The sequence below is a fragment of the Cervus elaphus genome, chromosome 27, assembly GCF_910594005.1.
Source record: "Cervus elaphus chromosome 27, mCerEla1.1, whole genome shotgun sequence".
In the NCBI taxonomy this organism is placed as follows: domain Eukaryota; kingdom Metazoa; phylum Chordata; class Mammalia; order Artiodactyla; family Cervidae; genus Cervus; species Cervus elaphus.
The window spans coordinates 44,446,792-44,461,565 of NC_057841.1; the positions used below are offsets into that span (position 1 = coordinate 44,446,792).

General features: G+C 36.6%; 1 protein-coding gene across 4 annotated transcripts in view; it reads left to right on the plus strand.

Annotated features, from left to right (window-relative positions):
• The window catches only part of ANKRD12 (ankyrin repeat domain 12), a 93,559-nt gene that overhangs the window by 17,186 nt on the left and 61,599 nt on the right, over window positions 1-14,774 (plus strand). For 3 of the 4 annotated variants that reach the window (XM_043889387.1, XM_043889388.1, XM_043889390.1), the window contains exon 2: window positions 13,368-13,505. The exons of the other annotated variant lie outside the window; for it this stretch is intronic. In XM_043889387.1, the coding sequence (XP_043745322.1) occupies window positions 13,419-13,505 (87 nt within the window). In that variant the 5' untranslated portion in view covers window positions 13,368-13,418. The remainder of the gene's footprint in view (window positions 1-13,367; window positions 13,506-14,774) is intronic. 4 annotated transcript variants of the gene reach the window in all.

A 14,774-nucleotide genomic window follows, 5' to 3' on the forward strand; every position in this document is an offset into this window, starting at 1 on the left:
TTGAGCCTAAAAGAGAAGAAAGGATACATGAAGAAAATAGAGACATAAAATGTATGTTTGATTGTATAGTCCATTGTACACTCATATTCTTAGCATAGTCTCTGTCAGTGGATAAACAAAATGTGGTTTTTACATACAATAAATTGAATGTTATTCCGCCTGTAAAAGGAAGGACACATGTTACAACATGGGTGAACCTTGAAGACATGGCTAAGTGAAATAAGCCAGTCAAGAAAGGATAAATGTTACATCATTCCATTTTTATGAGGTACTTAGAGTAGTCAACTTCATAGAGACAGAGAATGACATGGTGGCTGCCAGGGACCAGGAGGAGTGGGGAATTATTGTTTAATGGGTAGAGTTTCAGTTGCGGTAGATGAAAAGGTTCTGAAGTTGGATGCTGGTAGTGGTTGCATAGTAGTGTGGATGGATTTAATGCCATAGATCTACACGTTTTAAAAAAGTGTTGGCAAGGATATGGAGAAAAGGGAACCCTTTAGCACTATTGGTAGGAATGTAAATTGATATGACCACTGTGGGAAACTATGTGGAGGTTCCTCAAAATATTAAAAATATAATTCCTTATGATTCAGCAATTCCACTTCTGGGTACTTATCTGAAGAAAATGAAAGCACTAACTTGCAAATATGTTATTTACAATAGCAAAGAAGTGAAAACAACTGCAGTGCCCATGTATGGATGAATGGATTAAAAAAAAATGTGATTAAATATACAGTGGTAAATTATTCAGCCATAAAAAAGAATGAAGTCTTGCCATTTGTGATAACATGAGTGACTTTGAGGGTATTATGCTAGGTGAAATAAGTCAGACAGGAAGACAAACACCATAGGATCTCTCTTAGATAGAGGACCTTTAAAAAAAAAAGTTCATAGATACAAAGAACAAATTGGTGGTTGCTGGAAGGAGGCGAGGGCAGAAATGAATGAAAGAGGTCAAAAGATAAAAAAGTTACGGGAAAAAGAATGTATGGTGACTGTAGTTAACAACACTGTATTGCATATTTGCAAGTTGCTAAGAGACTAAATCTCATAAAAATTTTTTAACTATGCATGGTGATGGGTGTTACTGACTTACTGTGATTGTTTTGCAATACATACAAATAAAATTATATTGAGTTGTACACCTGAAACTAATAGTGTACAATAGCCATCCTGAAACTAATGTTTCATTTCAATTATACTTTAAAGAATGATTAGAAGTGGCAAATTCTATATTAAGTATATTTAACCACAGTTCATTTGTGTATGTATGTGTATTCAAAAAAAACAGCATGACTTTTCATTTAGAAATCATAGGAAAATGATGATCGCTAAAGTAGATATGGCAAAGGAATGCTAACAAAATTCAAAAGAGGAAAAATAAGTGGCTAAAGTGGAGTGAAAAGGTTTTTAATATTAAGAAGTCAGATAACCTGAGGGATTGGAGCATGGGATAGAGATGGGAGAGAGACAAGAAAACCAAGATGGGCAGGATTTTGAGGCAGAGATAAAGGCTATCAGTGAAGAAAAGTCAGTATGGAGTGGAGTGACTGAGGGTTGGTAGGTATGCAGGTGCTTTCTGTGAAAAGGATCAAGGCAAATGTTGCTTTAGCAGTTCCCAAACCATTAAAACTACCTGGGGAACTTCTTTGTAAAATAACCTGTTTGCTTTAGAATAGTTTTAGATACACAGAAGAATTGCAGAGATAGAACAGAGTTCCTGTGTACCTCACCCCAGTGTCCTCTGTGATCAATGTCCTCTGTATACATTTATATAATTGATTCATTCTTATTAACTACAATCCATCCTGTATTCCAGTCTCTATAGTTTTTACCTAATTTCATTTCTCAGTTCCAGGATCCTGTTCATGATACCCGATCACATTTAGTCATCACGTCTCCTTAAGTGCTCATGGCTGTGATAGTTTCTCAGATTGTCCTTGTTTTTGATGACCTTGAGACTTTTAGAGAGTACTGGTCAGGTGTTTTTTTGTAAGATGTTCCACTATTGAAATTCACCTTTTATTTTTCCTGTGAAAAGTGTGGGGTTAAGCATTTTGAAAAGGAAGATTACAGAGGTAAAATGCCCTTTTAACTACATGTTATCAAAAAGATACATACTGTCAACATGATTTATCACTACTGATGCTAACTTTGCTCACCTTGCTGAGTTAGAATTTGTAGGGTTTTTCAACTTACTCTTTCCTCCCCTCTTTCCATGTTGTGTCCTGTGGAAGAAAGTTACTGTGTGACCCAGACTTAACAGAGTAGTAGGGCATTATGTCCTACCACCTTGAGAGCAGAAAATCCCCATGAACTACCTGGAATTCTTCATGGAAAATTTGTTCTCTCCTGTTCTTTGTCTTAAACATTTACTTGTGTCAGTATGGACACAGATATTTTACCTTGGATTATAACCCAGTACTGTTTTACTTTGTTGTTCAGATTATCGTGAGTTTGCCAGCAGGGACCTCCTTCAGTTGATATCTATATCCCTTTGACATATTCCCATTGTTAACTTTATATGTTTACATATTATTTGAGCACCTCCTTACTCTGGCAGTATGAGAGTCTCCAGACTTACCTTGTCTGTGTCCTGCCTCAGTCTTAGGATCAGCCATTTCTCTTAAGGAGCCCAGAATCTTCTCAATGGAGAAAAGTAATAGTAACCAAGATCTTAAGTGTGCTCCTTGTTAGTCAGGTGTTGTTGCTTCTGGGCTCACTTAGCTGACAGGAAGGAGTATATGTATGTGTACTAATTCTGTGTATGTATATCTATGAATACTTCTGTATGTAACTGTCTGTAGCCATTGGGTTGGCCAAAAAGATCCTTCAGGTTTTTCTGTACCATCTTACATCAAACTAGACATGAATTCATATTGATGTCTCAGACAGTAATCCTCTGCCACATTCCAGCCTTCTCCTGACCTGCCTGTCTGGAGCGTCCTGCTCCCGTGGTGAGAAGACAATCTCCTAACATCCACTGTCTTGTTTTCTCAGATGTTTGTTTCCAGAGGACATGTGTAGTGATTTCAGAATTGTTAATGTGTACTTCCAGGGAGATTTTTTTATTGAAATAAAATTCTTATAATGTACAATTCAGTGGTTTTAAGTATATTTATAGTATTTTACAACAGTCACCACTAATGCCAGAACATTTTCATGATCCAGAAAGAAACCCTGTACCCATCGAGCAGCCAGTCCCTGTTTTCCCTCTTCCCCAGGCAGCGACAAAGGAGCTTTTCAAAAAGTGGTGTTTGTCTTGCCTCCCCAGGTATCGTTTCAGTGGCTCTAAAGGTGAGTCTGTATCTTTAAAAAATTATTCTGCTTTGCTTCTGATAAGCAAGCAAGTTTGAATTACGAGATGGCATGAGCCTAAAAGAACAGCATAGTTTGAGTAAATTGATATGTCATAAAAGTAGTAATGTCAATCAAGGAACACCTCATCAAACCTACTGCAGCACATCAAAAATACTGCCAGCACAGTTTGATCATCCTTAAATTAATATCAGCCTAGGGTTGAAATTAGGGAAAGCATTATTTTAAACTGTCACTTTGTTGCATCTGTGTTTATATTTTCAATTGTTTTAATCTGTATAGTCTGTATTTTTCCATTACTATGTCTTGGTGTCAGTAACTTTCTTCTGCTTGTTTTCTCTTAGGGGTATTGTTTTGCTTTGTTTTTGACGTTTTTTAAACTTATACTTACCTTAGTCCAATCGTAGGAAAACTCTCTTCCTGCCCCCACTACCTTGGTAAAAATGCATTCTTAAAAAAGTACTCACTGCCAAGTAACTCTGGAGCTGTGCTAAAGCCAAGTATATCTGATAACTTAGTTGGGAAGATGGCACACTTCGAGTTAGATCTCTTCTGGTTTTCTAGATGGAAGCTAAAGACAAAAGCCTAGTGGTTTGTGGTTCCCCAATGAAGAATTTTTAAGTCAGACTTATAGTTAGTTGAAAGAGTGAGTAAAGACAACAAATGGTGTTTAAAGCACTGGTTCTGAGGGTCCTGCTGTTGCTGCTGCTGCCAAGTCGCTTCAGTTGTGTCCGACTCTGTGCGGTCAACCCTATAGACGGCAGGCCACCAGGCTCCCCCATCCCTGGGATTCTCCAGGCAAGAACACTGGAGTGGGTTGCCATTTCCTTCTCCAGTGCATGAAAGTGAAAAGTGAAAGTGAAGTCGCTCAGTCACTTCCGACTCTTAGCGACTCCATGGACTGCAGCCTACCAGGCTCCTCTGTCCATGCGATTTTCCAGGTGAGGGTACTGGAGTGGGTTGCCATTGCCTTCTCCAGAGGGTCCAGTGCTCACTAAAGCTGAAAGACTAGGAAATGTCTCAAATTACAGACTTTTCTTTAATTCCTAAAGGGACACTTCTGTCGATTTTTACCGTAGCATACAGCTTCACATATTCTGTTATCCATTTCTGTTCTCCAAAATTCTCCATCTGTACTGCCAACCAAAGGTGTTTTTTCTCTCATTCTTATCTTGCCTATAGCCCACCAGTGTCTTCTCTCTTTCCTTTGTCTTTTAACTTACCCTCCTTTTGACAGGCTGGATAGTTTTTCGCCCACAGACATGGTGCCAAAGTTTGTTTGGAGTAGCTTTTCAGAGTATCTTCTCAAAGTTTGGACTCTTTCTGTTGGCAGTTTTGTACTTTCTGCTAAAATGATAAACTTCTCCCCAAATAGTTAGCTTTAAAGCTTTAGTATAACAGGCAGTTCATAAATAAAAAAAGAGAAACTTAGAAATGTTTATTGAAGAGCCATGGCAGTTGTTATTCTGTCTGACCTGCACACAAGACTTAGCATCATTGCAGTTACCTTGCTTTCAAAAAGGATGCTTATCATGAGACAAGTGCTTGGGCCTGGTGCACTGGGAAGACCCAGAGGAATCGGGTGGAGAGGGAGATGGGAGGGGGGATCGGGATGGGGAATAAGTGTAAATCTATGGCTGATTCATATCAATGTATGACAAAACCCACTGAAATGTTGTGAAGTAATTAGCCTCCAACTAATAAAAAAATTGAAAAAAAAAAAAAAAAAGGATGCTTATCTGTGTGTACCGTTGTTCTTGAGTGAGTTGTATTTGATTCTGCTGTTCTTGTTTGTTACACCTGTTTGGTTACACTTTATGAGTAGTGATAGGCATTTGTAGCAACAATAATTGGCAGATTTACAGTACACTGGACTTCGGGGGTGGGCGTGCATTGTGTCCCCCAAGCATCAGGTGTGCATTGTGTCTCAGGAATTGAGGAGACTCCTTTTGCTAAAGCAGATGTGTATGTAATCCGAGAGAATGTGTGGAGTGATTTTTCCTACTAAAAAGAATTGGCTAAGGTAGATGGACGATGAGATCTTTTTCACCACCTTACACAGGTCAAGAGATTTGAGATATGTAGCTTTCTTGCAGTTGTGATTTTACCCCTGCCCTCTCAAAAGCAGTTTGTAGAGATCTCAGTGAAGGAGGCTTTGAAAAAATCAGTTTAGAAAAAACTGTTTAAAGTTACATTTAAATGTAAAGCACAAGCTGGAATCAAGATTGCTGGGAGAAATATCAATAACTTCAGCTATGCAGATGACACCACCCATATGGCAGAAAGCGAAGAGGAGCTGAAGAGCTTCTTGATTAAAGTGAAAGAGGAGAGTGAAAAAGCTGGCTTAAAACTCAACATTCAGAAAACTAAGATCATGACATCTGGTCCCATCACTTCATGGCAAATAGATGGGGAAACAATCAGTGACAGACTTTATCTTTTTGGGCTCCAGAATCACTGCAGATGGTAACTGCAGCCATGAAATTAAAAGATGCTTGCTCCTTGGAAGAAAAGTTATGACCAACCTAGACAGCATATTAAAAAGTAACGACATTACTTTGCCAACAAAGGTCTGTCTAGTCAAAGCTGTGGTTTTTCCATTAGTCATGTATGGATGTTAAGAGTTGGACCATAAAGAAAACAGAGCGCCGAAGAATTGATGCTTTTGAACTGTGTTGTTGGAGAAGACTCCAGAGAATCCCCTGGACTATAAGGAGATCCAACCAATCAATCCTAAAGGAAATCAGTCCTGAATATTCATTGGAAGGATTGGTGCTGAAGCTGAAACTCCAATACTGGCCACCTGATGCAAACAACTGACTCTTTGCAGAAGACCCTGATGCTGGGAAAGATTGAAGGCAGATGATGAGAAGGGGAAGATAGAGGATGAGATGGTTGGGTGGCATCACCAGCTCGATGGACATGAATTTGAGCAAGCTCTGGGAGATGGTGATGGACAGGGAGGCCTGGTGTGCTGCAGTCCATGGGGTTGCAAAGAGTTGGACATGACTGAGCGACTGAACTGAGCTGAAAGAATTGGATAGAACTTAAATCATTTTCTACTTGTAATCTAAAAGAAAGAAATGTTGACTGGTTTATAGGCTTCTGTTGAGACTATTTCAAACTTAAAAGTACAAAAAAGCATTAACTAAAACAATTTTTCTGTCTAGAGGAAAAAATCGACTTCAAGGGAAGCCAGTATTAAATGTCATAATTAATAAGCAGTCACAAGAAACTAATGGTTGCTCTGAAATTTTCCCGTAAAAAATAGAAACAGATAAACCTAGGAGAAGAAAGCTATGGAGTATTTATGGCATAACTAACAACCTGTAGAGGAACAAACTAAATATGATACCAGTGTTTGAATGCTCTTCAGAATCCATTTCATTGTAAGTTAAAATACTCTTCCAAAGAGTTATCATCCTGTGAAAAAAGGAAATGATAGTAAAATGTTTTGTTTTTAAAGAGACTATCAGGCTGCCTAATGTGGTTATTTTTAAATTTTATGGTAACCCACACACCCACATACATACACATTGTGTTTAGTATGGTAGGGAAATCCCCTATTTTTAATTTTCCTAAGTGAATTCTTTTCTGAGATCTTTTTATATGATTAAAAATGATCCATCATTTAATTTGTTTTTCAAACTTCCCTGATGATAAAACCACTGGGATATTTATTGAAAGGACAAATTCCTGAGTCTCTTTCAGACCTAATGAATGTGTAGCACTTATCATCGAGGACTTCTGGGGCCACTATTGTTTATTTGCTTGATAAATTTAAGTTGTCAATGGATTCATTTTTTTGACTAGTAATCAAATGATGTAACTGGTACTAAGTGCAGATTCTGTGACCATTTAGAGAGCTGTGAAATTTCTAAGTGTGTTTTTGAGAATAGCGTGCATGTAGGAAGGGGGAACAGTGGAAGGTGACACTGAATATATAGATGGTTCAAGACAATGATGTTAACCAACCAGAAATATTCACCATCCATTACTCACCACTGTGTAAGAAATTTAATAAGTTTTTGGTATAATTTTGACTCCGTTTAAAAAAAACAACATTTGTTCTTAAAGTGCTTAAACTAAAAGAATAAATGGCATATATACAGTTTCTTCATCCAAATGATGTTTAGTTTATACTCGAGTTTTTGATGTACCTTTATTTGCTACCTTGGTACTTCTGAATAGCAACTAGAGTAGTTTATTAGAAACAAAGTTATTCAGATAGCAATACTATTAAAGATAATTTTTTTTAGTATCCCTTGAGTTATCACAAACAGGAACATCATTTTAAAAAAAAGAGAATGCTGAGTCACTTTTAGAAGAAGATATATTTTGCTACTGTGACTAAGTAGAGTAGAAAAACTCTTGAATATAATAGCATACATTTATGGATTGTCATCCCCAGAATTAAGTTACTATCAGATGAATACATAGTCTCTTTGGTCTATAACAAGCAAGAATGTATTTATTGTAAAGAAAGAAACACCTTTGAAAAGGGAGAATCAAAACTTTTTAACTGTTTCCTTTTTGCTGTTAGAGAGCAAAGGAAGTCTGTCATAGAGCTTGCAGATAGCTGGCCCTTAACAGGTATTGCTGTCTCTGTGTAGTCTTAGGGCAAGGAGGTTGAACAACAAGCAGTGTTGTAATAGTCACCAAAACTATCATACAAGGGATGGAAGTAAAGAATAACTCTTCTTAGCCTTGGGAAGATACCACCAACTATTTTCACTTGTAAAGCACTGTACTAATTTGCCTTTCCGTTTAACCCTTGGCTGTATATGTAAGAGTTCTGGTTCCCCTACATCTTTGCCAATATTTGGTCTTCCTTACTGTTTAATATTAGCCATTCTCATGGATGTATAGTGGTATTTCATTATTATGTTCCTGATGACTAATGAGGTTGAACATCTTTTTCTGTATATTCTTTGATGGACTGTTTAAATCTTTTGTTCTTTTAAGGTTGGATTATGCTATTTGATTGGTTAGTTACTTATATATTCTGGATATAAGTCTTTTATAAAGACATAGTTTGCAAGTATTTTCTCCCTGTATGTCTTGCTCTTCATTTGCTTAACAGTGTCATTTAAAGAGCAAGAGTTACCTCTGCGAAGTCCCACTTAATCCATATATTTTCTTTTGTAATAAATTTCTGCTTTTCATAGTCTATTTAAGAAATCTTGGCTAACCCAAGATCACTAAAATATTCTCCTGTGTTTTCTGCTAGATGTTATAGATGGATGGATGCTTTCTCTGCATCTGTTGAAATGGTTGTTTCTCTTAGTCTGTTAATACAGTGAATTACATAGATCGATTGCCAAACATGAAGCTGACCTCAAATTCCTCATGTAAATCCCACATAGTCATGATGTATTATCTTTTTTTATATAGTTGGATTTTTTTTTTTTTACTAATTTACTGATTTTTACAAGTTTACTAAATGTGATTGACAGTTTTGTTATATGATTATAAAGTATATTGCTCTGGAATTTTCTTGTAAAAGACTGATTTTGCTATCAGAGAGTGTTGATGGCCTCGTAAAATATATTCTCTTTCCTTTTCTGGAGAGTTTTTGTAGAAGTTTGTTTTGTAGAGTTCACCATTGATGCTAGGAGTTTTTTTTTTCCTAAATGTGAAATTGAATTGTTTAAAAAGTACTGACCTGTTGAGATTGTCTTGTTCATTGAGCTTTGGTAGTGTGTGCCTTCCAAGGAATTTGTCTGTTTCATTTAATTTGGATTTATTAGTATAAAGTTTGTGATGTTCCCCTATTGTCCTTTACCTATTGGTATTTTTAGTATCTGTAGTAATGCTCCCCCTTTCATTGATTATTTTGATTATATAGGTTTTCTCTCTTTTATTTCAAATCAGTTCAATTCAGTTCAGTTGCTCAGTCGTGTCCTACTCTTTGCGACCCCATGGACTGCAGCACACCAGGCTTCCCTGTCCATCACCAACTCCCAGAGCTTACTCAAACTCATGTCCTTTGAGTTGGTGATGCCATCCAACCATCTCATCCTCTATCATCCTCTTCTCCTCCTGCCTTCAATCTTTCCCAGCATCAGGGTCTTCTGCAAAGAGTCAGTTGTTTGCATCAGGTGGCCAGTATTGGAGTTTCAGCTTCAGCACCAATCCTTCCAATGAATATTCAGGACTGATTTCCTTTAGGATTGATTGGTTGGATCTCCTTATAGTCCAGGGGATTCTCTGGAGTCTTCTCCAACAACACAGTTCAAAAGCATCAATTCTTCGGCGCTCAGCTTTCTTTATAGTCCAACTGTCACATCTCTACATGACTAATGGAAAAACCATAGCTTTGAGTAGACGGACCTTTGTTGGCAAAGTAATGTCTCTACTTTTTAATATGCTGTCTAGGTCGATCATAACTTTTCTTCCAAGGAGCAAGCATCTTTTAATTTCATGGCTGCAGTCACCATCTGCAGTGATTTTGGAGCCCAAAAAAAATAGTCTATCATTGTTTCCATTGTCTCCCCATCTATTTGCCATGACGTGATGGGACTGGATGCCATGATGTTTGTTTTCTGAATGTTGAGTTTTAAGTCAGCTTTTTCACTCTCCTCTTTCACTTTCATCAAGAGGCTCTTTAGTTCTTCTTCACTTTCTGCCATAAGAGTGGTGTCATCTGCATGTCTGAGGTTATGTATATTTCTCCCGGCAATCTTGATTGCAGCTTGTGCTTCATCCAGTCCAGCATTTCTCATGATGTACTCTGCATATAAGTTAAATAAACAAAATGACAATATACAGCCTTGACATACTCCTTTCCCAATTTGGAACCAGTCTGTTGTTCCCTGTCCAGTTCTAAATGTTGCTTCTTGACCTGCATACAGATTTCTCAGGAGGCAGGTCAGGTGGTCTGGTATTCCGATCTCTTTAAGAATTTTGTTTGTTGTGATCCACACAGTCAAAGGCTTTGGCGTAGTCAATAAAGCAGAAGTAGATGTTTTTCTGGAACTCTCTTGCTTTTTCGATGATCCAGCGGATGTTGGCAGTTTGATCTCTGGTTCCTCTGCCTTTTCTAAATCCAGCTTGAACATCTGGAAGTTCACAGTTCACGTACTTTTGAAGCCTGGCTTGGAGAATTTTGAGCATTACTTTGCTAGCATGTGAAATGAGTGCAGTACATGAGTTTAGTTTGAACATTCTTTGGCATTGCCTTTCTTTGGCGTTGGAATGAAAACTGACTTTTTCCAGTCCTGTGGCCACTGCTGAGTTACCCAAATTTGCTGGCATATTGAGTGCAGCACTTTCACAGCATCATCTTTTAGGGTTTGAAATAGCTCAGCAGAAATTCCATCACCTCCACTAGGTTTGTTCGTAGTGATGCTTCCTAAGGCCCACTTGACTTTGCATTCAAGGATGTCTGGCTCTAGGTTGGTGATCACACCATCGTGATTATCTGGGTCGTGAAGATCTTTTTTGTATAGTTCTTCTGTGTATGCTTGCCACCTCTTCTTAATATCTAATGCTTCTGTGTTAGGTCCATACCATTTCTGTCCTTTATTGTGCCCATCTTTGCATGAAATGTTCCCTTGGTATCTAATTTTCTTGCAGAAATTTTTCTTGAATATTTTTCTATAAATGTCAATTAAATCCAGTCAGTTCACATTGATGGCATTTTTTTAGTCCTTTTATATCTTTGTTGATATTTTGCCTTACTTAGAGAGTAGTTGAGCCTCTAACTATAACTATCAATTTGGTTATTCTGTCAATTTTGCCGGTTTTTATTTCCTGTACTTTGAAGTTCTGTTGCTAGTTTGATATATGTTCTGTGAACTGTCCTTTTATCAGTATGTAATATGTAAGGTATGTAATATGTAATGTCCCTCTTTGCTTTGAGATCTGTTTGTCTGATATTAATTTAGTTACTCCATCTTTCCTTTGAGTATGCTTGAGTGGCATATCTTTTTCCATTCTTTTACTTTTAATCTACTCATACCATTATATTTGAAGTGAAATTATTAGTAGTGTATCGTTTGATCATTGTTTCCCTCTTCTCTGACAATCTGTGTCTTTTAATTGGTATTTTTAGTATTTGCATTTTATATAATTATTGCTATGTTTCGATTAGGTCTGTCATTTTATTACTGTTTTGTGTGTTCCTTCTGTTTTTCATTCCTCAGTATTTCTGTTTCTGCCTTCTGTTGGGTTATTTGTACATTCTTAAACAGTCAAGTTTTATTTACCCAATGTGATTTTGATCACCTCTTTGTGCATCGATCGTTCTAATGATTACAGTATATATTTTAGGCCCAGAACCTAATTATATATCAAATACTTGATTGACTAAAGTAATATTTTAAAAATCAGTTGTCAGTTTTCTTGGTGCTGAGATTTTCCAAATACAGTTATTGAATAATAACAGCTTTTTCTAACAGTCTATTATTACAATATTATTGCCATGTTTAATTTTAATTTTGAAAAATATTCATGACATTTCTTCATTCACCAGTGACTTGTTTCACTTGATCTACAGAAGAGATACTGCTTTATCTTCATAGTCTCACCTGGGTTAGTGGGTGTTGATACTATGCAGCTCAGTTTTGCTTTTGAGTCAGAATTTTTCTGTTTAGATATGACTTGTAATTCTTAACTCTGTAAGCTTTGCATAGAGCTGGCTTTGAGGACAGTGCTATGTTTAAATGACTCTGTTTATATAGTAACAGTAGAAACAGTTAAATGACCCCAAGGGAAACTTTGCCTCTTCCGTGTAGTGTCAGTATTTTCCCTTTATTTCTTCAAGTTTGTTTCCTGCTCTATAAAATGAAAGCTTTGAACTGTTTGAACTCTGGAAGTTTAATGTGTTGCATTATACTCTAATTTGGCTATATTCAGGTTAATTTAAACTAGTTTTGATAATTTACCGATTAACTCATTTCAGTTAAGGATACTTTGGTTATGTTTCTATTGAAACCACAAATTTTAAAGCACCAATTTGAAGAATATAGATTTTTACTAATTTTCTATTTAGAATGTCTGGATTTTAATAATTTGTATAGATCCTAGAATGTATCTTACTTAGATCGATACCCCCTTATAGGAAATTTACAGCATCAAGTAGTTAAAAGTAAGGTTGTCAGTCGTTATACTTGTTGCTGTGCCCCAAGTCCTGCTCCTGTTAGCCGGCAGCCTTAGTGTAGCCAAAGGCTGTGCGGGAGAGCTTTCTGTGTTCATGGAACAGATAACAGGGCCAACAATACAGAGGTACTGTGTAGTGTGGGAGCAATTTTTAATTAATTTAACTTTCAACAAGCATATGTGGCTAACAGCAACACAGGTCTAGCCTCATGGCTACCCGTTTTGTATTGTAAAACCCACGTTTTGGAATTTTTTCTGGATCTCTCAAGCAAAGGCTTCCAAGAGGCTCTTTGATCTATTAAATCAGTTTGTAGAGCAGGAGACAGAAGACTGAACAAGTTGGAAAGAAAACAATATGTAAAGTGACAATTACAGTATGATAAGGATTAAATCAATGTATAGACTATAGAGTGACTAAATACCTGGGGGTGTCTGGGAGTTCAGTGAATGAAAGGAAACCACTCTGGGTATTTTAAGTAGTGAGGACTTTATTTAATTTAAAATAGCATTAGATGTTGTAAAATTACTCATTATATCTAGAAATAATTAGAAATAATTTCCAGACTAATGCAGAACTACCAGAGAATCTGTTAGGAGCTCCAGCTGCTAGAGCCATGCTGGGCGGGGTGACAGACACTTAACTTCCACTTCGACATGGCTGGTTACCCCAAAAGCTAAGGTTAGATACTAGTCTAGAGAAGATGAAAAGCGATATAATAGTAGTTTTCTTCTTTTCAGTGGCAAGCTGAATGGACTTGAATAGGAGATCTTTAATTAAAAGCTTAGATCGTTAAATGAAAGCTTACTTTAGGCTAAGATAACCTACCTAAGAAATGACTTTATAGAGACATAGAGGTAACCAAATTGCACTAATTGTGGTGCATAAACTTTAAGTAGGTTTCATTGCATATGTATACAAATAACCCTTATATATCCATTCTTTACAGATCCAGGATGAGAAGACTGACAAGAGAAGAAGCTAGCTGAACAGCTATAAGATGCCCAAATCTGGGTTCACAAAACCAGTTCAGAGTGAAAATTCTGACAGTGACAGCAATATGGTAGAAAAACCATATGGAAGAAAGGTATATGACTATGCTAAAGATTTTGTCGACTTTTTGGAAATTGTGAAAAAAACCTCCTGATTTAGTACTTTTATTTACTTTTTAAAAAAACTTCTCTAATTGTAAGTTTTATTAACTTAATTTTGGGCATACCTAGAAGCTTGCCGGATCTTAGTTCCCCTTCCAGGGGTTGAACCTGGCCCTCCACAGTGAAGTAGTTAGATGCCCTAAGCACTGAATTAGGGTGCCAGGGAATTGCCATGATTTAGTATTTTTAATATTAATAATTGTCCATAAAATAAAAAACAGTATGGAAGCCAGATTTGGGGATTTGGGGGTGAGATTGTTTTTCATTCCCTAAGATAACAAAATTACTAAGATCGCACAGTTAACTTGAGAAATAATCAAGGGTTGGGGAATCCAAGACTTCACAGTCATTTGTTATTTCTTCCCCCTGACTCCTGGTAGCAAAACACACAAATACAGTAGCTATTCAGTTTTCCATGTTTGTAACTTTGGATAAATCTTATGTAATTTTTCCAACCTCAGTGTAATAGAGGACAGTGGTACTTTATAGAATTGTTGTGACAGTGAAATGACTAAAGTGTTGTATCTAATACAATGCTTGTTATACAGGAAGTACTCAATAAATGTTAACTGTTTTTATTGTTCGTTATTAGTCCTTGCCAGTGATTCTGCCCTTTTACAACTATCCTTCTTCATTCCTATTTAATTTAGGCCCTCTAAACCTTTATTTAGACTTCTGCAGTTACCTAGTAATTGGTCTCACTGTCCCTAGTCTCTCCTTCATCTAGTTAGTTTTATACGTTACCTTTGAAGTTTTTTTTGTTTGTTTGTTTCTTTTAAGTTCCTTTCTTCCCCTCAGCCATTTTATGGTTGAAGGACATCTGAAATATTTTCAGTTTTGGACTAAAATGAAGAAAGATTCTCTGAACGTTTGTGTATAAGTCTTCTTTTAAACAGCTTTTTTGAGGTATAATTAAATGCCATAAAATTTACCCATTTTGTGTGCAATTCAGTGATTTTTAGTAAGTTTATAAAATTGTGCAACTATATCATAATGCAATTTAGACCATTTTCATCATTGTTAAAAGATCCTTATGCCCATTTGCAGTGTGTCCCTGTTCCCACCCCAAACCCGAAAAAACTTCAAATCTGCTTTCAAAATCAAACATGTAAGTTTTCAACTTTGTTCTTTTAAAAAATTCTTTTGGCTATTTAAGTCCTTTGCATTTCCATGTGAATTTTGGGATTAGTTTATCAGCTTCC